The 25,271-nt window shown below is 34.9% G+C and overlaps 1 protein-coding gene across 2 annotated transcripts; it reads right to left on the bottom strand.

Annotated features, from left to right (window-relative positions):
* Positions 1–924: 924 nt before the first annotated feature.
* Positions 925–23,665, bottom strand: LOC109701911 (cytochrome P450 2C3-like). 2 transcript variants are annotated; one of them, XM_020187355.2, is made up of 9 exons: positions 23,457–23,665; positions 21,160–21,322; positions 19,439–19,588; positions 14,743–14,903; positions 12,238–12,411; positions 10,827–10,968; positions 7,938–8,125; positions 3,840–3,981; positions 925–1,718 (listed from the first exon to the last, which is right to left on the bottom strand). In XM_020187355.2, the coding sequence occupies exons 1-9, from the start codon at positions 23,622–23,624 to the stop codon at positions 1,537–1,539; spliced, it is 1,470 nt and encodes a 489-aa protein (XP_020042944.1). In that variant the 5' UTR covers positions 23,625–23,665; the 3' UTR covers positions 925–1,536. The 2 variants fall into 2 exon arrangements, with proteins under 2 accessions (XP_020042944.1, XP_073934801.1); XM_074078700.1 differs by lacking the exon at positions 14,743–14,903 and having other exon boundaries at positions 12,238–12,374.
* Positions 23,666–25,271: the final 1,606 nt, after the last annotated feature.

The following is a 25,271-nucleotide window of genomic DNA, read 5'->3' as shown; positions in this document are numbered from 1 at the left end:
TGACATTTCATAGTCAGCCTTTCAGTCTCTCTGCTCCTGATTTCAAATCAGCAATCCCTTCAAGGATAAAATTATACCAAACATCAGGCTTTGAAATATGAATTTATCTAACATTCCATTACATTTTTTTACACAAAGCCTTATATCTGACACTTATGGATGCTCCCAATGGACATTTGAGTGCAGTAATTCAAGTATGCAAGCTTGTATATGTGTGTATAGTAAGCAATAGAAATAGGGGCAGAGAGAAAAGATAAAAACATAGATGTAGATGATATTTCTAGAAATTTCTGGTCACTTCAACTAGATTTTTTTGCATATGATAGGATTTTCTAAGTGAAAAATCTGTAAAAGGCAACAGAAATAAAATTGAATACAAAAGAATTCAATCTTCAGTGTTTATAAGGATTAGGTCAAACAGTCCTTAATACCACTTGTAACAGAAAAGTAAACACATAATATTTAATGCACTATTTGTCACTATATCTGAAAAATAAAGTTCCATATACACTACAGTGCAGCCACTCCACACTAGGAGACCATCCTGAAGAAATAGTACAAAAGAAGTAAAACATATATGTATTTGTATTTTAATGGTTGAACAATAATCTACTTTTCATTGAATAGGGAAATAAATTTAAATCCAGCAATAATTTTTAAAAATATGGAAACAATGAAGTATTATATGGCAAAATTCCTTATAATGTTTATAAAAATATCTATGAAAAATTAGTATATAAACATCACCCCTAAATCACAGTTATCTTGCAACCCATATATACAGATACCCATTTCTGTATGTGCATGATAAAAAATAAACATATATAAATATTTCCCTCTCTTTGTCTTAATATGTCTATTTCTGTGTATGTCTGCAAGTGTGTACATTCAACACTGGAAAAGGAAGTGTAGGGTATCACCACAAAAACTTGCCAATAAAGTTTTATTTCACTATTCCCTGTAGCTATAATATTCTCCTGTTTTTTCCCTGTGTATATACACATAAACACACATACACTTAGCATGCACATATATATGCATGAAGATGTACATAGAACTTATGCATCTATGCATGATTTTATTTTAATAGATCATTAGGAAAAGAAAAATTGTATGCATGAAAACTGTCAAGTGATTATGCATATAGAGAGTTATATAGGACTGAGAAGAGTCAATTTCACATTTTATTTTAAACACATTTTTAAAGTGCTTGAATAATTTCTGATTGATAATTTTAACCAAAACAAAATACTAAATTTATAATGCACTTCCCATATGATACATACTACAGATGAAGATGTAGTTTATCATCTCAGTATTGTATTACTAAAGCAACTTTATTAGAGATGGAGCAGTGAGATTTCAGTCATGAAGGCAAAGTTGCACTAGATCTTAAAGAATGGGGCAATTATAAGGAGCAGAGCTTAAGGATGACATGAAAATGTGCAGAATGCCTGGTACACAGGCCAGAGAATATCTTCTAGCTCTGTTGAGGCTGCAAGGTCTCAATCAGTAGTCTGGCAACCTACCATTTATTCAGACTGGAATAAAAGATAACTCAAAGGAGGGGGGTACAGTGATAAAACCAGACAGACTGGGGGAGGTATCAATTTCCTTTGGATCAACCAGAGATTTCAATGTAAAATTCTGTAAAATGTTGGTCAGGACTAAAAACAGCTCCATGCGGGCCAGACCCTCTCCAACACAGACTCTTTTTCCTAAAAATGACATACAAATAGGTTAGTAATTTAATTCTGATTACAAGTTAGCATACATGGAGACTTAAGTTAACATAGAACTAGTAAACGTATTAATGAATGACTAAGTAATGTATGCTTTCTTCTGTATTTGTACAAAACTAGTTTTCTTGCTGTTTTACCATAAATTTCTTTAAGCCTGCTACATAAAAAGTGATTTCTATGCAATCATATTGAAACTGCTGTGCTGAGGCTTTGTAGGAACCAGTTTATGTAAGCATATGCACACATACACATGTGCTGTTCTTTTCCAATTAACATGATTCACAAAGTGACACAGATATCATTAGACTATTTTCCCTAATCAGTATCTTAGGGATAATCTCAATCTTCTCACAAACCTGCTTAAAAATCATTGCAAAGCGATGGTTGCTGGATATAAAATAAACATTACAACAAGGCCACAAACATTTCTTCAAATATAATTTCTTCCTGCTCCTTCTACCCAGGCCCTCCACCCCCAAGACATTAGCAATTATACACCAATCCTCAAACAGATTGAAAAATTCCAGCATTATCTCAGATTTCAGTCACTCCTCTAACTGGAATAGTCTTCCATTCTGCTCTGCCTGTTATTCTCCATATAGTTTTATATTCATCTCAGATAAAACTTATTCTATGCATAATTCTTGGATATGCTGCAGTATAAAATTAACTCCCTTATTTGTTTATCATAATATTCTCTAATCCTGCTAATGTAGTACATTTCACATGAAGTTTAAATTACTTTTCTACCTCAAGGCCTGGAATGTAATTTTTGAAGGTTAACCCTTGACTCTTGTACTGATACTTATAGTGCCATGACAAAGGAAGCCTGCATGACGTGTGAAATAATGAGAAATCTCATGTGGTAATGGACTGTGAAGCACAGGAAAGAAGATGTGTGGTAGGACAGCAGGGGGTGACTGAGACCATCCCTGGACATTGCACATAATTTTGGAACAATACCAAAGTACACATTGCCTTAGATATTTCGGAACAAACCTCTTTTTTTGGACCCATTTCAGTGACTTCTGTGGAAAAGGACTTTTACCATCCACACTTCCTCCTGCTTCTCCTTTGAAACCTGACAAGTATTCTTTACCCCTCTTTACAGATCTGATATGTTTTTGTTTTCTCCTTAAACCTACTAATCCACAGAAAACTTACTTCTATGAACTTCACTGACTGAAAAGCTAGTGCCCTTCAGGCTTCTGAAAGAAATCAGAGAACTAGGTGATGAAAACTCAAGAGTAGTTATTGCTTCTACTCATACAGCCAGGTCACACCTTGAACAGTGGTTGTACTCCTCTACTGACACATGCTTTTCCAATTAAAGCATCCACTGTTCCTAAGCTTAGGTCTATTGGGATTCCAGTTGCACCCCTCTTTCCCTGTATCTTCAATCCTGAAGTAGTAACATTTTCATGCTGATGATTGTCCTAAATAATTTATCAAGTATCTTTACTTCTCTTGTCCTGTTCTCATCCTGAAAACTGTGTGTTCATTTAACTTTCTTTTTAACATTTTGGAGGGTAAAACCTATTTCTTTCCAATACCATCAAAATTGAAGGAAAATACTCTCATGATACTTTCTGCAGGAAAATTTCCCTTATCTTCCAATTAAACTGTCCCTACCCCAAAAAGACCAGAGATAGGAATTCATCTCTATGAGTTCTCACAACAGGCTCCAGCTTGGCATTCATAACACTTCAGTTTCATTGCCTATTAATTTGTCTTCCTATCTCTTAGAAGGAAGATCTGCTTCATATACATGTTTGTGTCTTGGGATCTGACCATGTGATAAAATGCCAAATAAAGTGCTCAATAAATTTAAGTTAACCAGTTTTTCAAGGTACCAAGATAGCTGAGAAAAGCCTTGGCAAATCTGAACCTTAGGAAGAGCTCATAACAATCTTAGTTCAAGATCAAGAAGGAGAATGAGAAGGAACATATAGTCAAATAGGAAATATTCTGGACACTTTGAGTTGTGCCTCTGTCCTCATAGAAATAGCAATTCACCCAACCCAACAAAAACACCAAGCAAAGCCCTTGCTCATCTCATTTGATCCCTGGCACCCATATGCAAACAATGCTGCTTGCCTGCTGAAAATGGCATGAAGTAGTCACTCTTCTTAAAGTTGCCATTTTTATCCAGAAAGTGGCTGGGGTCAAACTTCTCAGGGTTGGGAAACTCTTTTTCATCATACAGCACAGAAGACAGAGATGTTAATATGTCTGTGCCCTGATATAAAAGAAACAAATAAACCAGTTTATAAATGATGTCATGGAACTTGAAAAAAATAAGCATACATCAGCTACTAGTATTTTTTTGTATATGAGGCAATTGAAGCACAAAAAGGAGAATTTATTTGGTCAATGTTACAGAGCATACTAATGCCCAAGTCTAGCAAGTCTTAACTCATATGAAACTCAGTCCAAGGTACTTTCATTGACAGCAAAGCTTTGTTCACCCAGTTTGTAGTCTGACACCACCACTTACTTTGCAGAAAACCTCCAGTTCATACATTTTAGACCAAGTAGAAGGCCTTTTTAAGAAAAGAACAGCTCATAGGTAATTTTCCTGAATAACCATCAGGGTTTTTTTACTATGAAGAGATGGGGTAAAATTCTCCTTTTATTGCTCTTCCAATGAATTATAAGATACTGGTGGAAAGGAGAGAGCATGTACAATGTGTAGGCTTTTCCTAAACTCAGAGGCATGGTGGAACACACGGAGCTAAGGTCTAGTTTTTAGAATCTATGGAATCTTCCTTTTTATCAAATTAAGCTCAGGCATATGGTAAGTTGTTTAACATTTCAGTATTTCATTTACATCACTAGGAAAATGTAAACATATTTGCATTAGGTTATTATAAATGTTAAAATAAATAGTACAAGAAATACTTTTTTGGTACTACTGATTTAACCAGGAACTTCTGCATCCTAAACATCAGCCATACTACCAAGCTGAAAGTCCTGCCAAAAATTCTTTTTACACAGAGATTATCACATGTTAATCGTCTCAGTTGACAGTGGTTTGTTACTATTGTGATAGTAATGAAATCATTAGCAATGCTTTCTGATCTACCCTGTGATCACACTTTCACTATTTGGCAGAGGTCAATTTAAAATTCAAATCTGCCTTGATGTTTGCTGGAACAATGATGGCCCCTTCAAATATATTATGTAAATCTCATTACAAAAAATCCATCAGTCAAATTTAAAAATGCCATTCCTATGTCCACACATGGAAGTGAAACTTAAGTTTCAGTCCCTCCTGATCTTCTTCTACTGTAGCACAGCTTCACCAGTGATTCCTGTGCTGGCCTGGGTGAACTCAGAGCTTGCCTAATATGAGGTACAGGAAAATTCTGTGGTCAGCCCCTGAGCAGGATCCACATAAAGTTAATTTGTAACAAAACATTTCTCCTGGCTGTAGTAGTACAACTATTTTGAAGTAGTTGTCACACTGAACAGAGGTAAACCTAGTAACAAGAACAAGTGAAATCCTGAATTGTGATTCTTACTGCACAGAAGTTAGACCCCATTTCAACCTGGATTTCTAATACTGTCCTCTCACAGTGCAAGTTGTTAAGGGCCAAGAAAAGTGACATTCACTTTGAGATTTGGAAAGAGACATCAATATTTAGAATCTAGAGTTATAAGGCAGAGTATAAGAGCATAGGAACCTAAAAAGGGGGAAATCTTAGAGGTGTACAAGAATGTGTTCTGTGACTCCATGGCTATGGTTTGGTGGCATGCATGCAGAAGGAAATTCCACAAAGCCCATTACAGTAAGACTGGTTGGGAGTTGAGATCTGAAGGTACCTATGAGAAATGTGCAATGACAGGAGGTACTGAAGTTACAACCCACCCAGGGCAGAAAATATTTCTCAGCACCTCAGATATTACCAGCCAACGCCAAAATCCCAGACTGTTGGACTAAATAAACCACCATAAACTAAGTATCATGCCATGCACGAAATGCAAGATTGAATCTAAGCTAAAATAAAAAAGAATACACCAACACTAACAAAATGAAAAACATCTGTTAGTTGTTTAATGGCCTGGCAAAATAAAAATCAATAACCTTATAGAAAACAGGAAAACAGACTCTACACAAAATATCATTCAAAATGCTCACTATACAATTAAAAAAAAAACAGTAGAAATGGAATAGAAAGAAATGTGACCCATAAAGAAATGAAAATAAGCCATATGATATACTACATGCTAGAATTATCACTTTAATGATAAGATATTATTCATATAACCATGTACTTAAAGAAATAATAATAAGCAAATATAAACTACAAAAACAGAACTTAAAAAAGTAAAATGTTCCGAAAAAAACTTTTATATAGAATTAATAGTCTTGGGGACTACAGAAAATTTTAATAAAATCAGTAAGATTTAATAAGATTAAATTTGTAAATTTAATAAGATTAGTACACTGTAGACATACTGAAACTCCAAAAGGGAGGCCTCAGGTTTGAATACTCATACAGGTTTGGGGATAAAGAGCAAGAGCAGAGCACTTGCCTAGATGTGCAAGGCCTTGAGTTCTATCTGTAGCACTGCAAGAAAACAAAAAATTTTAACAAAAATATAATGACAGCAAAATATCCCATATATGCAAATAATAGACTGATGTTGAAAACATGAAGTACTACAATACAGAAGACTCTAATGTAATGACAATGGTATTGACTGAGATTTTCATGGCTTTATCTTGAGGGCAGGCACCAGACAGAAAAATATTGACAAAATAAATCACGGCTATAAACCTCAGGAACACTAGCTAGAAGTACCAGTAGAAAGACTCAGTTAAACTGCCAACACAGAAGCAGTATACAAACAGGATAAATTCCACAAAGAAAGGGCCAGAGAGGAGAGCCCTGAATTCTCCATATGAACTCTACAATATCTCTAGACAACTCTTAAATTAGACATGTGGGAATAAAAATCAGAAAGAGGAGAAAAAATACCAAAAATTTAGAGTCATGGAGGTAGTATAAAGAAACTTTCATTTCTCCCCCCTTCCCAAACATTGTATGCACATATGAATAAAAGAAAAAAGAAGGAATGGACAGAAGTTACATCACACATCAGTACCTCTATTTACATGTCAGTAAACATATTCACATGTTAGAGAAAAGACCTCATTTCCAGGTTTTCTAGCTGTATTTTTATACTTACTACAATGGATAAAGCAGAGTACTAAGCATATTGCAAAGATGATCACACAAACTGGGTTTTTAAGAAGAGATACATAAAATTTAATATTAAAAATCTAAAAAAAAGAAACTTTCAGAAAAAGAAAAGCCAAACCTAGGTCTCCAGCAATCATAAATTCAACAAATACAAGACAAAATTATTGTTTTAGGAAGGTCTTTTAAAAAGTGAGATGGAAGTGAGCTATGCCACAGCTAAAAAGACTTACTTTAGATTAAAAGAAACTTCATTTTTCACAATAAGAGGCCATAAAAAGAATTGTGTGGATGTTGCTAAGTAATCTATAAGAACGGAACTGAAGGAGTTTTCCTTCTGCTCTGATTATTTCTATCAGGCAGAATGTTAGGACATTTGAGTGAAAGAAGATGGTGGAGAGCTGAACTTTGAAGAGGGATCAGGATTAGAAAAAGCATTTTGGCACGCATGGTAGCAGAAATATTGTGCAACATTTAGAACATGTTTTGGCTTTTTTCAAAAAGATATCAAAATTTTAGATCTTAGCAAATATAATAAAAACTTCCCATTGGAATTCATGGTCATTCTGTCAGGATCAGTAGCCCAAGGAAAGCAAGAGATAGGAGACTGTTGGTTAGGAAATGTTAAAAGTTATTGAAACAGAAAGGAGACACCTAGGAATAAAGAAGAGGAGAACATAGGATCATGGTTAATCACTAAGAGTAAAGCACATGACCTGAAAAGCATAGAAATGGACAGCAGATTGCACCAGTGGACAAGCAGAGGATAGAGTTATCAATGCACTAAAAAGTCTATGAAAGCCTAAGCATTATTACATTAGAAAATTCAGTCAACAAACAAGAAGTTATGTAACAGTGGACATAAAGTGAGATGACTGAGTTATGATTGTGTCATATCGTCAGGAGGTCAGAGAATATGTAAGTCTTCTACTGTAATCATTGACAGACTAAGATTCTTAAGGATGAATATGGAGGAAATACTTCTCACCTTTGGAATAAAATATCCTCTGAACCATATGTCCTTAGTCACTTCATGGGGCATATTTATTGGAACCAGGTCAACATATCTCTGGATCTCATGCACCACAGCATCTGTGTAGGGCATGCGGCTCCTGTCCTGCATGCAAGGCCTCCGGTTTCTGCCAATCACACGTTCAATCTCCTCCTGGATTCTAGCTGACAAGGCAGGAGAAATAATTTATGTGAAATGAATAGGAACTATCTTTTCCATAATTTCTTTGTCATGGGCACATTTAATGATACATGGAGAAATGGGAAAATTATTTGTTGCTTTCTCCAGAAGAGACAAACTTCCCTTAAATAGGCAAATTGGAAGCTCTTTAGACATTTAAATATATGTACTTATAAAATACAATTATGCTATGAAATTCATTTCTAAACTTTCCCTACTTTGTGAATTTTTGATTCATAAGCTCAGAGATCTAGAATCTTGAAAAGCCACTAAAATTCAAGCACATTAACTATTTTATTCATGCCAGTTTATGATATAAATGTGTATATTCCAAGAAGATAAGTGCATAGTGCCATCCATGCCTAATAAACAAAACAATGGAATAGATATTTAGTTGATACACCACAGGTGAACAAGAAGAAAACAACATATTTTTATGCCTGATATACTACACTATTCATTATACTAATTTATATTTCCTCTAAAGTATTGTAAGTGTTTGGTATAATTTTTTGTGGTTTACAAAGAAATGAGTAGAAAGAAGGAAATACATTTCCTAAGGACTCCGAAGTAAAGAGTGGTCTTTCCTATATTATTCACCTGGAAGAAAAAAGGGATCTGAGCAATTGAGAGGTAGTCAGTTGGTTATGGTCACACAGGTATATAATACTGAAGTAGGAATTTAAAGCCAATACTATTAAAATCTGTCACCCATTTTCCAAATTGACAATTCTTATTTGATACTAATGTCAAATAGTATATATTTACTACATGAATCACTTAGTAATGGAGCATGCAAAAATTCTATAACTTGATAGTTGTAAGAAGAATCAGGAGCTGTGTGTAGGTGCACTCTCCTATAATACCAGAACAAAAGACTCTGAGGTAGAAGAATCACAAATTGTGTTCAGCCCAGGCTACATAGGAGATCCTGTAAATGAGCAGAAGGAGGAATTCAAGGACCAGGAGAAGGAATAGCAGGTGGAGGAGGGGTAAAAGAAGGAGGAAGAGGAAATAAGAAAAAGAGTTTCACATGTTGAAGGTAAGTTTCTTCTAGAAGATAATGGTCAATAAAAAGTGGCCAGCAACTACGTATTAAATCAGAATTTTTAGTAAAATGGCACAGTATATAATGATCTGGGAAGGAAGAATAGTAAAATGAATACAGATGCAGTATAAGAAAAAATGAAAAAGGAAAATGATAGTGAAAGTGGAGAAATATCACAAGAAGACTTTGTGAAATGTACACAAAGTTTAAATATTGATAAAATATATACAGCCTGTGCTCTTAATCAACATAGACTTATAAAAGTTAGTGAGGTTATGTTGCAAAGTATGTGTCAAACATTTCACAATGTTTAGAATCAAAGGCACTTGAAAGCTATGTTGTTATATTATACTATTCATAAGTAATCTCTTGATTAAAATCATAGAGCAGAAGGACCTTAAAGTAGAAATTTTGTGGGTGATATCATAGCATAAATCTTATGAAGTATAAACCCTTTTAAACAACTTAAAACACCTTAAAACACAAAACATAATTTAGAGGTGAAAGAAATGACCTCAAAAGAAAAACACAATAAAAATGGTAGAAAAAAAGTTACATTGTGTGAGAAGTTATGCTGAGCAGAAAACTGGGTGCTGCAAACTTGTAATCAGCATCAGGAGGCTGAGTCAGAGTGAATGTAAATTTGAGGTCAGCTCACAGTACATCTTAAATTAATTACTTAGTCTGAGCTACAGAGAGAGACCCTGTTTCAGAACTAGGTATTAAACATGGAAGTAATGCTAGTAATCTCTCTGTATAGCTATCCTTATCTCAACTAGCAAAAATGCTTTGTCCTTCTTATTATTGCTTATGTCTTCTCTTCAACAAAATTGGAGAAAAGGGCAGAACAGATTTTGCCTGCAAGTGAAGATGGTCGGGTAAAGGAAGGGGGTGAGGGTCGAGGGGAGAAATGACCCAAACAATGTATACACATATGAATATATGAATAAAGAAAAAAAAGAACTAGGTATTCGAAATGTACCTAATGGTAGAGTACTGGCCTGTCATATACATTGTACTTGATTTAATCTATAGCAATAACAAAAAGAGAACATATTAGAAATTTTTTTTGTTTGGGGTATAATACCTTCTTTTGGAGACCTAGTCTTCTTTATATAGGAATATCACAATTTTCTCAAATAAATTGTTACAGTGCTAATTGAATTGAGCAGAAACAGATTTGAGGGTAAGTGGAGATGTAGCTCAGTAACAGAGTGCCTGCTGAGCATGCATGAGGTACTGAAGTTGAAGCCTCAGCACTAACAAAAAAATCTTTTGACAATTACCTATTTATTTTGACAAAGAAGACACAAAGAGAAAGAAAGAAAAAAGCATAATTCTGTCTATATTTCAAAGCAAGGGTTAATCCATCTGCCCCAAGCCAAATCAAGGATATTCATTATAGCAGGGAATATACTGACCACTGCCTTAAAATCTCTGCAGTTCTTTAAATATTTCATTCTCTTATTTTTTTAATTTGAAGAAATTTAAATTGAATTCATTAAAAGAAAGGCAAATATAGTAATGATGAAATTTTCTTTCTATCTTATCTAGGTAGATAAAGGGTAGAATTTTTATCTGTCCTGTCTACCAGTTTCTAACTGGACTTTTCATCTGTCCATCATCTGTGATCATACCTGAGATCTCTGGATGCTTCAACAAGAGCAAAAGTCCATATCTCATTGTGGTACTTGTTGTATCTATTCCGGCACTGAACATATCCCATATGGTAATGATGAGATTTTCCATAGTAAATTCAGACTTTTTATTGTGTTTTTCCTAGAAACAATGTGTGAAATTTACTTGCTTAACAAAAACTCTCACAGAGACCTTAAAATAAATCAATATAGCAACAGCATTTGGTAAATTAAGGTAAGCATTACAGAATACCGTAGCAGGAGATAAAGTGAAATGACTATTAGAATTCTTCACAATGAAAACATACACTAAGAGTTAAAGTATCCAAGTTCTTTCGGATTCCATACCCTTTCACACACTGGAACAAATCAGGTCCTCTGAAATTTTTTCCAAACATTAATTATATTAAATAATTCATTGATACTCACTGTCAACCTAGTGTCTGTTGTCTATTTTATCATACCTAAATTTTCCATCTGAGCATCCAGTATGACACATCCCCAAACTTTTTCACTATTTTCAACTTCATCAGTCATCATACTCATCACTGTACCTCAAATAAAATGAAGACCAAAATTTCCAAGTACTTGATCACAATTAATATTCCCTGAAACTATTTTATCCTCGTTCTTGATCACAGCCATTGTTTCCTCAAAACCAGCCTCAACTGTGAAGGCTCCCTAGGTGCTCCACGAAGTGAACCGCTGCAGATTTCTATCCATTCCTGAGTCCCACTAACTTGTTATATCTTCCATTCATGGAGTTTATTTTATATGCAATGACATATTATTATCAATCTTGAATGATGTCTTTGTGCTTCAGTCTGACTCAAAAAAAGAATCATCTTTAAAATGCAAAAGCTCTTGCTCAGGAGGTAGAACTTTGGTGGACTGAGTTTCATGCCAGCCCAGGCTAAATGTTAGTGAGATTCCTTATCAACCTATAAAAGCTTTGTGTGGTAGCACACATCTACCATCCATCCTTGCAGTAACCATAAATAGGAGAATCTCAGTCCAGGCTGGCCTGGACATAAATGCAAGACCCTATTCCAGACAATATCCAAAGCAAAAAGAAAATGAGGCATAGTTTAAGTGGTAAAACATCTACCAGGCAAGCACAAGATCCTGAGTTCAAACTGCTGTAGTACCAAAAAATTATACAACTATATACACATACATATATGTATACATATAATTATTCAACTACTTCTAATTCTTGGATCATTCATTATTTAATAGTATGCCAGACATGTTCACTGTATGTTTACCTAAACAAATGTTAACATAAGCAATGTGTATATTGTAAAGAAGAAAAATGTGTTTAAATATCCTTGTTTAGCCATAAAAAACAAAGACAATCTATGAGTCACATAACCTACCACATATGGTAACAAGTCAGGTCTCATCATACCTTTTCCATTCTAATCAAGAAATAGTCAATAAAGTCCCGAGGGTTATTGGGGTCCAGAGAGTCTTGATGTTCCTTTACTTTCTCCAAAATAAACTCTTTTTGGCCAGCAAAGTTTTTAAATAATTCATTATGACTTCCTGGGAGGTAATGTAAAATAGGAAAGGTGTTGTAGAGCTGAAAGAGGAAAAAATCTTATAAACTTATTTGCTAAACACTTAAAGACATCTTTAGGTGTCAGAAACTTTGTTAGATGCTGTGTAAAGATGGATACAACAGCTCCTGCACTAATACTTACTCAGAATTTGAAGATCAGGGCACTGAGAAATTGATCAGTCACCATTTGTACATCTAATGAAGCAATTTCAGTGCCACTTACATTGATTCCTCAACCACAGCACTCTAAGGAAATTTAGCCTACTGCCACCTGTTTTCTGATGAGAACATTGAGTCAGCTATTTTACAATTCGAAACAACCAAAATAGTGATATCAATGCTAGCAGCCAGAGTTCTGGCCAGTTTCACTACACATATGTGTCCAGAGTCAAATAAAAATTGCCAGGCCTGAAACTCTTAATCAAGAAACAGTGCATCATAAGGACTAAGGAAGTTCCCAAATAAATTATCATACCTGTGTCAAGGAATTTGCTTCCCTTAGGAATATACACATTTAACTGATTCATTGGTCTTGTTAGTCCCAGAGTTCTCTGACCTTGCATCAGGCAGAGCAGCAAAGAAGTTACTCATTTTAAAAGTTTGAATAAAATTAGATACAGAATCAAGAAACCTATATTCTAGGTCTAACTAACAGATTGTCTTGATAAACTATTTTGTAAAACTGTGCCTAATACGTCTGAGGTTTGATATCTTTTCCAAAAACATGAAGGAAAAAACGTTTGCTCTCTGGAGTCCTTCCCAGGTGAAACACATCATGACTTTAGAACATATACTGAATTTTAGTTGTCAAAATTTGTACAACATGGGTTAATAACATGTTCTGAGACTGTGCCACAATAATAAGTACGTCCTATACCATCAAACAGTAAATATAAAAAAAATTGGAAGAAGGAATTTCAAGAACAAACTTCTTTCCTTAAAAGAAGTACACAGATGCTATAGGTCTTCTTATTCTATTTAATGCTGTAAATTTCACTTGAAACATTAAGGACCTAACGGGTTCCAAATGATTTTGTGATTAATTTCATTTGGACCAATTTTACTAGGGTAAAGGAATGAGGTAGGAATGAGAAATAAATCAACTACAAAATTATTTTGTAATGAAAGAAAATGCTAAAAGCATAGAACCCCTCTGGTGTTCAAGTTTTTAGTTTACTTTAAAAATTTCTAACTTTTGCCAGGCTTGGTGGCTCATGCTTTTAATCTGAGCACTGTGAAGGCAGAGACAGGAAAATCAGGATTGAGAAGCCAGCCTGTTCTACAATGTGTGACCCTGCCTCAAAAAAAAATTTTTTTGCAGGTTACAACCAACGTATGTTTATTCTTCCACTATCTGTGCAATAGGCAATATGTCTGATTGGAGCTGCCTTGCCTGTTAAAAGTACTCTGCAAAAGTTTCCTTTTGCTCTCCTCCCACTCTGTATCTTAAAAACTAATATAAGGGAACTGTAGCAGTGATATTAGCTAAGCTATTTTTTCATGTATCACCCTTAACTAGGTTAACACTGTGTTGCAAACTGCCCTTTATAAAGCGAGATTTTCCCCTTGTTCATGGATACAAAATCTGTCTACATTTATTTATGTTTTTATCTCTTTATTTCTTTATTGAAGTGAGAAATCTCACCAAGCAATACTGGTTGACCTAAAATTCTCAATCCTCCTGACTCAGCTTCCAAAGTAGTTGGCATTTCTGGTGTGCACACCCATATCAGGTACAAATCCAGTTTTAAAAGGCAGAGATCTGAACTGCCAGAGTCAGATACAGCAGGAAAAAGGAGCAGGAAAACCACTGGACCTAAGAGCTCCTAATCAGTAATCTTTCTTCAGTTTTTAGATTCAAGAATACTTGAAGGTCTTCAGATAATGTCAATGCTTACAGTAAGGACTTTTTAATATTGATCTTTAATTAAAAGTGGATCAGTACATAATTTCCAGAATTACATTAACAAGTGTGGAAACAAGGTCATTAGTTTTTATCTCAAGTACATTCCTCTAAAAATTTAAAAATAAAAGTAAAAACATCCTCCAAGTAATAGAAATTGTTATCTTAGGTGAATGCACAACTCAGCACACAGTCTTCTTAACTACCATTCAACTACTCTCCTTCCTCCCCAAAAATGCCCTTACACATACATCAATTTCCTAAAATGGTTTCTTTTTTCATTTTTTAAAGGATGATAGCTTCTTGACATCTTCTCCCGATGCCAGCACTTGAATAAACTTAATTTCCTTCTTACCAACTCTCTTCTCCCATGTGTTAGCATTAGAGTAGTGAGATAGATGAACTTGGGTCAATTAACAATATCACATTTGAGTAAAACTGGGCCTTACCAATATCCAATGAGTGCTTAAAATTCTGATATTATCATGAAAGTATTCAATCAAGCTGTATAATTTCTTATCATCATAGTCAAAACGATTCTGGAAAATGATTGAGGAGATCACATTGCAGGGAACACAGGCCAAAAGAAAACTAGGATCACAGGGAGATCCTACAGAACAATGGAAGTTAGAAGTTAATGTACAACTCTCACACAAATCTTAAATTTACTATTTACAATAATTGGGAAGGTGAGGTATCTAGCAATGTCTTTCTTTCTATAAACACTACAAGGCTTAAATGTTTACTATGTTTTTCCAAACAAAAGTGTCCAATTTACAGTAGGTAATTTATTAATTTCTCTGTGAATTATCCACTGTGTTCATTATACTTCAAATCTCCTAATTCACAAGAGAAAACACATGAATAGAGGCATTTATAATGTCTTTAAATGTGTTTAATTTAAATCTCAGTATAGACAATTTCCAATAGAGCTCATAGAAATCTTAGCAATATATTTTTTTTAAAAACTGAAAAGACTGAGGAAACTTGAAAATACGTTTAACAGAACACAGTCAAAATGATCTATTTCATTTTTCTTAAAGACGAGAATGATAGAGAAACTGGAATTATACTAAGATATCTGAAAAATATGCTGTAGCTTTGGGAACTGGCTTCCTATGTGAAATAAAGAGCGTGACTCTATTTTTGGATGTTAGAATACTGGTAGCTTTTCAGCCTCAATGCTTGTCCTTCCCCTTTGACTAGCATGTAGAAAAGAGGATTAAAAAGCCCAATTGCTACTCTATGAGGCACTGATCAGGAGGTTACTGATTCAAGGCTAGCTGATTCACAAAACCCTATGTCGACCAATCAAACCTCAACTTGATGGTGTTCGCCTGTCATCCCAGTTACTCAGGAAAAATAAATAGGAGGATCCTACTCTAGGCTGTCCTAAGCATAAATATGAGACAACTCAAATATATCTCAACAAAGAGGCTGTGGGTGTGGGTTAAGTGATAGAGCAAATGCTTATAAAGCGCAAGTCCCTGAGTTCAAACTCCAATACCAACAAAAAATACGCAATTAAAATTTACAAAAGCACAAATGTTCTTGATTTCAGCACAGCAAGAAGTTCACTCCTGCAGTTCCAGGACTACACAGGGGACCCTCATCCTGGCCCCACCTACTTACCACACAAGAATCTCAAGACAATAACATTGTCCTGCTCTCCCACCCCCCATTTTTGGGCTTGTTTGGGAGTCAGGCTGCCTTCTAGTAAGTACTGTGTGTGTTAAACGTTTCATATCCAATTAAATTGTGTGGAATCATCATTCTTGACCTCTGCATTTTAATTAAAAGCAGTGACAGCTAAAATATTGTGACTCAAGAATGAAATAACTAGATGATTCAATAGCAAAGACAATATTGAGCAAAAACAGCAATGCTGAAGGTACCCCAATACCCAATTTCAAACTATACTACAGAGCAATATGAATAAAATCAGCATGATACTAGCACAAAAACAGACAAGAAGACATGTGTAACAGGACACAAGACACAGAATGAAGCCACCTAACTATACCTACCAGATTTTTGACAGAGGTGCCTAAATCAAACAATGGAGAAAAGACAGCCTTTTCAAAAAATGTAGAAAAACTGGACATCTTCCTGCAGAAAACTGAAACTAGATCCATGTCTTTCACCATAAACAAGTATCAAATCAAAATGGATTAAAACCTTAATATAAAACCTGAAACACTGAAGCTAATACAGGAAGACCAGGGAATACACTGGAACTAATAGCATAGGCAGCAATTTCCTAAATAGAAGTTCAATGGCTCAAGAACTAAGAGAAGCATTGACAAAAAGGACTACACAGAAATAAAAAGCTAATATACAACAAAAGATACAGTAACCAGATTGATGATCAGCAAACAAAACGGGAGGAAAATCTTTGCCAGCTATACACCTGACAAGGGATTAACAACCAGAATATGTGGGGAGTTCAGAAAATTAAACTCCCCCAAAATCAATGACCCAATGAAGCAGTGGTATAATGAACTGAACAGAGTGTTTTCAAAATAATAAATCCAAAAGGAAAAAAAAAACACATGAAGAAATGTTCAACATCCCTGGCCATACTGGAAATGTAAATCAAAACCACTTTAAGATTGTACCTCACTCTTGTTAGAATGGCTATCATCAAGAACAGAAACAACAACGATATTGTTAAGGATGTTGAGAAAGAAGATCCCTCATACACTGCTGGTGGGAATGTAAGCTATTGCAACCACTATGGAAAACAGTACTGAGGCTCCTTAAAAAACAAAAGTAGATCTGCCATATGATCCAGCAATGCCACTCCCAGGGATATACCCCAAGAAATGTAAGTCAGTTTGAAATAATTGTCCTATATACCCATGCTTATTGGAGCACTATTAACAATAGCTAAACTAGCCCCACTACTGATGAATTGGTTAAGAAAATATGGCATTTAAATACAATGGACTTCTATTGAGCCATAAAGAATGAACATTTGTCATTTGCAGATAAATGGATGGAACTGGAGAACATCATCTTAACTGAAGTTAACTAGGTTCAGAAAGCCAAAGGTCACATGTACTTGCTCATATTTGCAATATAGGCCAAATATAAATGCAAGCAATATTATGAAAACAGGTCATGCTAAGGGGAGGTCACTAACAGGAGTAAAAGTGTAAAAGAAGGAATTTCTGATGGCGAATATGGTCCTTTCTATATGATGGTTAATGTACTTTCTATACAAGAATGAATACAGAGATGTTAAGCCTGTTGATATCACCACAAGAAGGGGACCATAAGGTAGACAGGAGAAAAATAGAGGACATGAAACAATTTGGCTTACAATACATATATATATGAAAATGTCACAAATCTTAAGTAAACAAAAATGTCATTTTTTTTTTACAAAATCACAGAATAGGAGCACAGAACAGGTCATGTCTGGAGGGGTGTGTATAAGTCAGACAGGAGAGAATGTGAAGAATGAGTGTAGGAGTGTGAATATTTTGCAAATACTGTATACACATGCATGTAAATGAGAAGTGAGACCTGTTGAAGCTATTCCAGGAATTTATGTGGAGAGACAAAGGAGAATGAAGGAGGGGGTAAATTCAGCTATGATATATTTTAAGACCATGCAAAAATGTGACAATGTACCCCCAATACAACAATAATGTTAAAAAAGAAAATTTAAAAAAACAACAGTAAAAAATTCTGGCCAATCTGTGAAAGACAATGAAATGGGCATTCCCAACTATGTGAGGACCTCATAGCAAGGGAGAACTAATCAAAGTGTTAGGGAAAATAGGTTAAGAAGAACAGAAGGCCATACTCATTATGTATAAGTTGAGCATGGTAAAAAATATAAATATAAATTGTAAATTAAGCTTAAAAATCACTTGTATATAATATATTTATCTCCAACAGATATGTCTTTAATAATTTTATTCCCACAACTTTGTCCTAAGAAAGTAGTCTGAGACATGCAAAGATTTATAAGGATTTCATTTTTATATTAATAACATGGAAGATTGAAAAAAAATCCATCAGGCCAAAAGTAGAGCACAAGTTACATAAAATGTTACATCAAAAATAATGGAATGCAATACTCTTATGTTAAAACAGTTTTTGAAAAACTTTCAAAAGTTGTATTCATGAGAATAATCAATATGTTGCATTCAAAAATAAGTTTTCAAAAAATATACACCAAATTTAATCACGTGCTTATCCCTCATCTGCCAAACCGCTGACCCATTCCTATGTAATATGATTGCATAAGTTATGTCCCTTGACATTCTTATTTCATTTCCAGAAATTTATTTTAGGGTTGACAAAAGATTAAGCAAATGTCTGCAATAAATACATTTTATATTAATAGCAAAAATATGGGAAAATCCTATATGGACAGCTAAATAATGTTGGATATAAGAACACAATAGCAATTCACCATAGAGAATAAAGTAATGTGAAAATTTTTCTTTAAAATATTTAGATATTGATGCCCTAAAACCACATATCTCTTATAATCCTGATCTCATACCTTCCTACCTGTTCTCCTGCCCAGTCTTTCTCCTATCCCACATGTGCATAAACACATCTACACATTGAAAATTGTGCTTGTCAGTTCCCTCACTTTACTACTACACTCTTTCATATGATGCAAATTATACCCTAGTATTGGAAGAATTTGGTGGCCCCATTATTGTTTGCCAAGAATTTATTATGTTTCTACATTAATATGCCCAAGACTACTGGCTGAATATCAATACCCATGTCTTTTCTTCTTCTTGTGTACATAGCTCATAACATTTTCTGGTTCATCTTACAACTAGGTTTTACCCAGGTACAAAGGCAGAGCCCTAGGAATATGGAATAAATTTTCTCTGTCACTTATTTCCTTGGTCTTTTCTTCCTCCACTACCACACAAAGACTGTGGCTCATCCTTTGCATGATACTGACAGCCAAATGGTGAAGACATAAAATGTTTGTCAATCTGGTCCCTGAAAAGACTGTTATGCCAAATACTTCACCTTTTACAAATATTATGGGAACAAAAATAAACTTCTGTTGTGCTTGAGACTCTATAGTCTGTCTTTAAATCTATTTGTAATGTAATTTAGTACAACATAAATATTACTGTTACTTATGTAAGTAAAATGCACCGTTGGTTTTTTTGATGGCATCCACCAGACACAAGGCTTCCTCTTGAATTTGCTCTTCTACAGTTTTCCTCCCCATCCCCATATTTCTCAAAACCATGAGAGAGAAGCGCCGGGTTTGCTTCCATCTATCTCCATTGCTGAAAACAACACCTAGAAGAACAAGAAAAGGCAAAGGCATATCCTCTATTGTCATGAGTTGCTGTTGAGTGCATCCTTTAGTATTTCCCATTGTCTCCCGCCTCACCTTCAACTTCTCTTAACCCAGACTAGTATTTTATAACTGAGACTCTTGAATTTTTACATTATAAAACTCATCTTCTCTTATTAGCTCCCCAAAACCTCAGAACTATTCTGTGACTATAGTGCCTTCCCTGCTATTTCACTGACAAATTTGTTGAAGATAATCCTTGGAGTAATGATCTTCAAATAATCTTCATTTGGAAGTAAAATGTGTGACTATAGCTGATATCCAGGTGAGTCCACATCATAACTTAACTTTTCATGGCTCAATTTTCTTATTATATTTGAATTTTAGAATAGTCATCAGGACAAGGCAATTCTCACAGGAAGTGGGGAATGATGATATAACTGGGTGCTGGAGAGTTTGCTTATTGTTTGCAAGGTCTTAGATTCAATTCCTAGCACCACAAGAATAGTGGGAGGAGAAGAATGGAGAGAGCGGGGAGAAGGGCAGGGAAGAGGCAGGGAGAAGAAGAATATAGGTGGGGAGGGACGATAGAAGAGGAAGTAAGGGAAAGAAAGAGACAGAGAAAGAGAGAGGAGAGGATATAAGTCTTCTGCCCTCTGAACTGGAAGGAATCTTATGACAATATATTTTTCAATGAAAGGATATACTTATTTAGTTATTGACAAATAGCTCATCACATTTACATACTCACTTGTACTTATTTAAACTCTTCCGTGAAATACAGTCTTCACACCCACGAAGATTCTATTAGGAAGTCTACTTAGCAGAACTTAGTGACCTACCAGAAGAATGGATCTCTTAAAGTCAGCTCCAAACATAAAAAGTTCAAATATATATGGTCCTGAATTTAAAAGGTGGTTCAAATTCTGATTTTTTTCTTTGCAACAGTACAAAAAGAATACTTATTTAATAGGACCTATAAAACAAAGTTTGAATTTTAATGCTTACCAAGGTTGACCTATAATCATATTCTTTTCTAATCCTGGACAGCTCCAGTGAATCAAGGCTCCCAGTCAGCCAAGCATTCATGAGTTAACCAAGCACCATTATAAAGTGTGTTGTTTTTCTAGACTATGAAGTTTGGGTGACATTAAATGCATTATTGATTTGGAATATCTTAATTTCAGCTGTGTTTACAGTCATGTAAATCAAGGAGCAACTGCACTAATTTTAAACATCTTTTCCACTATCAATCAAGTGCATAATCTCTGTGTTTCTCCATTATCCTCTTTTCAGAGCATACTTGTGCTTTATTCTTTATATTCTATTGGCTTCTAATATTTCTAAGGTATTTTTAAATAAATAGAAGGAGGTTTGAAGACAACTCTATAAATATTCCAAATACGTTTTGGTTCCCAAATTTAACACAATTCAAAAAAATTATTCGTGACATTATTTTGGAATTGTGAACAACATGATACAAGCACCCCACCCACAAATGTTCTAATTTCTTTTAATATTTGGGGTATTTTTAACTTATAATCCCATGGGCATTCCCCCAAAAGAAGCATACCTAATCCTTGAGAGATTTTGTCAATCACTGGGAAACTCCCTCTGCCAGAAAACTCCTCTGCTCGGTCAATCAGGGCTTCCTTCACTGCTTCATATCCATGCAATACCACAGTGGGCTTCATTCCAAAATACAAAGTGAACACAGGACCATATTCTTTTGCTAGCTGGAAAATGAGCAAGAGATGCAAGAAAAGAGGGTTTCAAAACAGAAATGTTCATAAATAAGGGAAATGTGTTTGATTTAATCTTACTGGAGAGACATTTTCATATTCATCCAAACATTATGAAAGAATTCAACTTTTAGACCCAGAAATTTAATAAGAAAATACATAAAAAAGGTAATTGTCATCATATTATTCCTTATATTGCTATTATGATGATTTTTATGCGGATCCTGCTATGTGACAAACATTGTATTTTGCTATTGTCCATATTATTTCATTAACATTTCCAGCCAACATATAATTGCTTTAATTTTTTCTTCCTGCCTAGTCTTACAATAAATGATGTCTTCCTTATCCTGTTAAAGGGCATTCCCTCCCACTTACCCTAGGTGTAGACTAATAATCACCTATCATTATCCTCCTCATCATCCTTTTAGCACTAACAAACTGTATGTATTAATAACACATGAGAACATGGCTGCCTGGTCATATATGCCTACTCACCAGCTTTTAAGTTCTAGGGTATTTTAAAATTTTTATTCACTATTAAAATCCCATACAAGCACCTAACTGAGTGTTTAATCCAAAGTAGTCATTTAATTACTGTTGAGTTCATGGTATACTCAAGTAACCTTTGAAAAACCAGTATTATTTACCTCTTAAAGTAGGAGAGATTGACAACATGTCCAAAGCTGTGAATAGGCAAATGGTTAACCTGAGAGGCTGACACCATTTCCTTTAAGTATACCTCAAAGCACAGGAAACAGGAGCTTCCAGGGGCAGTATTCTAGCAAATACTTTCCTTTTCTAGGGAAAAGGCAGATTTCTGATTATTCTACAGGCTTCAGAGCACTACCACTGTGTAAATAAATTGGAGTATAGTACTTATTGCATTCATTCAGTATGTACAATAGAAAATGTCAAAATTTCAAAGTACTAGCTATGTCTTCTTTTTGTGTCTGTGGAGTTGGGGATGGAATCCAGGCCTAGGCAAGTGCTCTACCACGGAGCTACATCTCCAGACTAGTCATGTCATTGATTTGGAATCAGGCTGTGCTTTACAAAAATTTATTCTGGAGCCTCAGTCAGTCAGTAGCTTGTTTAATACTAAGAACAATTTCATTTCCAGTATAGCTCAAAAGAGCATAATTATTACAAAAGGGACATACATCATAATGTAGACAAAGAAGGCCTGTTCTCATCATTTCAATAATCTTCTCTCTCATGGATCTCACCTTCTCATATCTCTATGTGTACCAGGTACTTACGGATAAAGGTTGCTAAAAATATACAGATAAAATCCCTTCATTCTTCACTTGGGCCTCAGATTCAAATAGATTCAAAAATGGATAAAACTTGACATCTCTACCTTCATTTTCTATGTCTCCTTTAAACTTTGGGTGAGATACCTGCTCAATTCTGCATGTTGCCATGTTCAAGACACAAAGGTACTAAGGTATTCTCAAGATTTACAAACACATTTCCAACTTCCCATTCCACACCCTCTAGAATGACACGTAGATGTCATCAGTCATTGCCCTACACCTTCCAGGAACAGTGATGCCTTGCAAGCATAATGGGGATGGACTAGGAATAAGAATAGCCATCTCATGGAAACAAATCACCCCTTTCTAGGATACAGGACTGATACACAAGACATCTGTGAAGCAAATAGAAATTATGCCTGAGCAGTAGCAACCTCTTGAACAGCAACTAGATTCAATTTCCTTCTTACCACATGAAGATTTTCCCCCAGATCCCAAGCAGCAATCACAAGATGACTGTATTTTTGTCAAACCCCTCCAAAGCTTTCCCTTGCCTTTTCTCCTTTATACAACTCCTAGACTGCTATTGTCACCCAAAGACAACCCTTACATCTGTCTTTCCTTGAAAACAGTGAAATTAAAATACAGTTTTATTTTTCACTACTGATTTTGCCTGTTTTTATTCTGGGATTGGTAGCCAAACCTAGCAAGTTAAGACACCTAAATTCATGCTTCTGCTTTCAAACTCTAATGACATGTACATTCTAAATCACTTCTGTGTGGCAATTAAATCCATCCGTGTTTGTATCCATGCACTAGTGAGCTCTAAGGCTCATTACATACAACTGAAAGAAATTTAATATACTTACCATGCTTAAGGATGTGCTGATATTCTTAGAATTTAACTGTATGATATTTCCAACAATTGGGAAAGGAATTGGGCCAGGTGGGAGCTTCTGTTTAACATAGCATTTGCTCCACAGAGAAAAAAGAATCAAACAAGAAAGACCAATCCCCAGGATGATGAAGAGATCCATTGATACACTTTGTGTAAGTGCAATTGAAAACTTAGTCTTCAACAATTCTATAAATACTGTGCACTCTGATCACCAAACAGACACAAAGTCTTTGAACTTTGGTTAAGCACTATTTGTCTTCAGTACACTTCATTCTGTTGGCAGATACTAAAAGAAATAGGATATGTTTGCTTCTGATAAGTTACTATTTTGTTATTCAAACTAATTCAGAAATAACACTATCAAAATGGCAATAAGTTAACATTAAAGCTGCACAATACCCAGTATGCAAAGGATTAACAGTGATTCGTGTAGCTGCTAAATGATTAGAAAGAATATTCCTTTCCAAAGATTCATCATCATATGAATGAAGACAGAAGTATTTCCTCAGTCCCTTTTCCCAGAAGATGCCAGGGAAAAGTACAGAACAGAGGCATTAGGCAACAGGGAACCAGTCTTTTCTTACAGAATTTGGAGATACCCCAATTCTCTTATTACAGCCCTATTCCATCAGGTATAAATAAAAATACTCCCAAAGGGATACAGTGTTAGTACAAAATTGATGGAATCTACCATATCAAGGAAATAAACTCCTTAAATACAACAGTACAGCTCTTTGGCTGTACTGCCTTGCCGCATACCTTACTCTCAATTCCGATGATGAATTTTATCAAACACATTTTGTGCATCAATTGAGATAATCGTGTGATTTTTTTTAATCTTGATTTTGTTTATATGCAGTATTGTATTTACTGATTTACATATATTGAACCATCCTTGCATCCCTGGAATAAAAACAAGTTGATCGTGGTGTATAATCTTCTAAATGTGTTGTTTAAATCAGTTGCTTATATTTTATTAAGAATTTCTTTATAATTTTTAATTAGTATATATTCATTATGTAAGAGAGGATTCATAGTGACAATTCCAATTAGGTTTATGTTGTACATTAGTTACATCACCCCCATCGTCTTTCCCCCTCAACCCCCCTTCCCACCCCCACTTAAAGCAATTGCAAGAGGTTTCTTTGTTCTATTTCATATGGTTATACGAAATTCATTAACTGTACATTCTCACATTAATCTCCTTCATTTGCCCTCCCCCTTCCCCCTAGTGCCCCCCACACACTGTAGCTATTTTATAGTCCTGTCTTTCATTGTTAATATTCAAGTCAATGTTCATAGGAGTTTCTCGATGTGTCCCCACTTTGGTTATACTTCAGTTTATTCTTTTGAGCTCTCTCTATTACTCTCTCTTATCACTTTTCCTCAATTTCAACAGCTTTAAATACAAATTCTTATATCCTCTACCTGCACAGACTGTATGTTTTACGATATTATTGATGCTCCATTATTCTCTTTTCCTTTGCATCATTCCCCGAGTTCCATAGAGTAGTTCCAGTATTTCAAATCTGTTCTACATATGAGTTTTGATAGGATCATGATTATTTTTGTGTATATATTTATCTTTTGGATCTGTCTTCCATATACAAGAGAAAACATGCACTGTTTGTTTTCCTGAGCCTGGTTTACCTCACTTAACAAGACGTCCTCCAACTGCATTCATTTAACTTCAAACCACATATCATTAATCCTCATGGCTGAATAAAACTCCATTGTGTATGTGTACCACATTTTCTTGATCCATTCATTATCTCGGGGCACCTGG

The sequence above is a fragment of the Castor canadensis genome, chromosome 7 (genome assembly GCF_047511655.1).
Source record: "Castor canadensis chromosome 7, mCasCan1.hap1v2, whole genome shotgun sequence".
Lineage (NCBI taxonomy): Eukaryota > Metazoa > Chordata > Mammalia > Rodentia > Castoridae > Castor > Castor canadensis.
The sequence above is the reverse complement of the archived record's forward strand: the minus strand, read 5'-3'. Positions and strand labels throughout refer to the sequence as shown.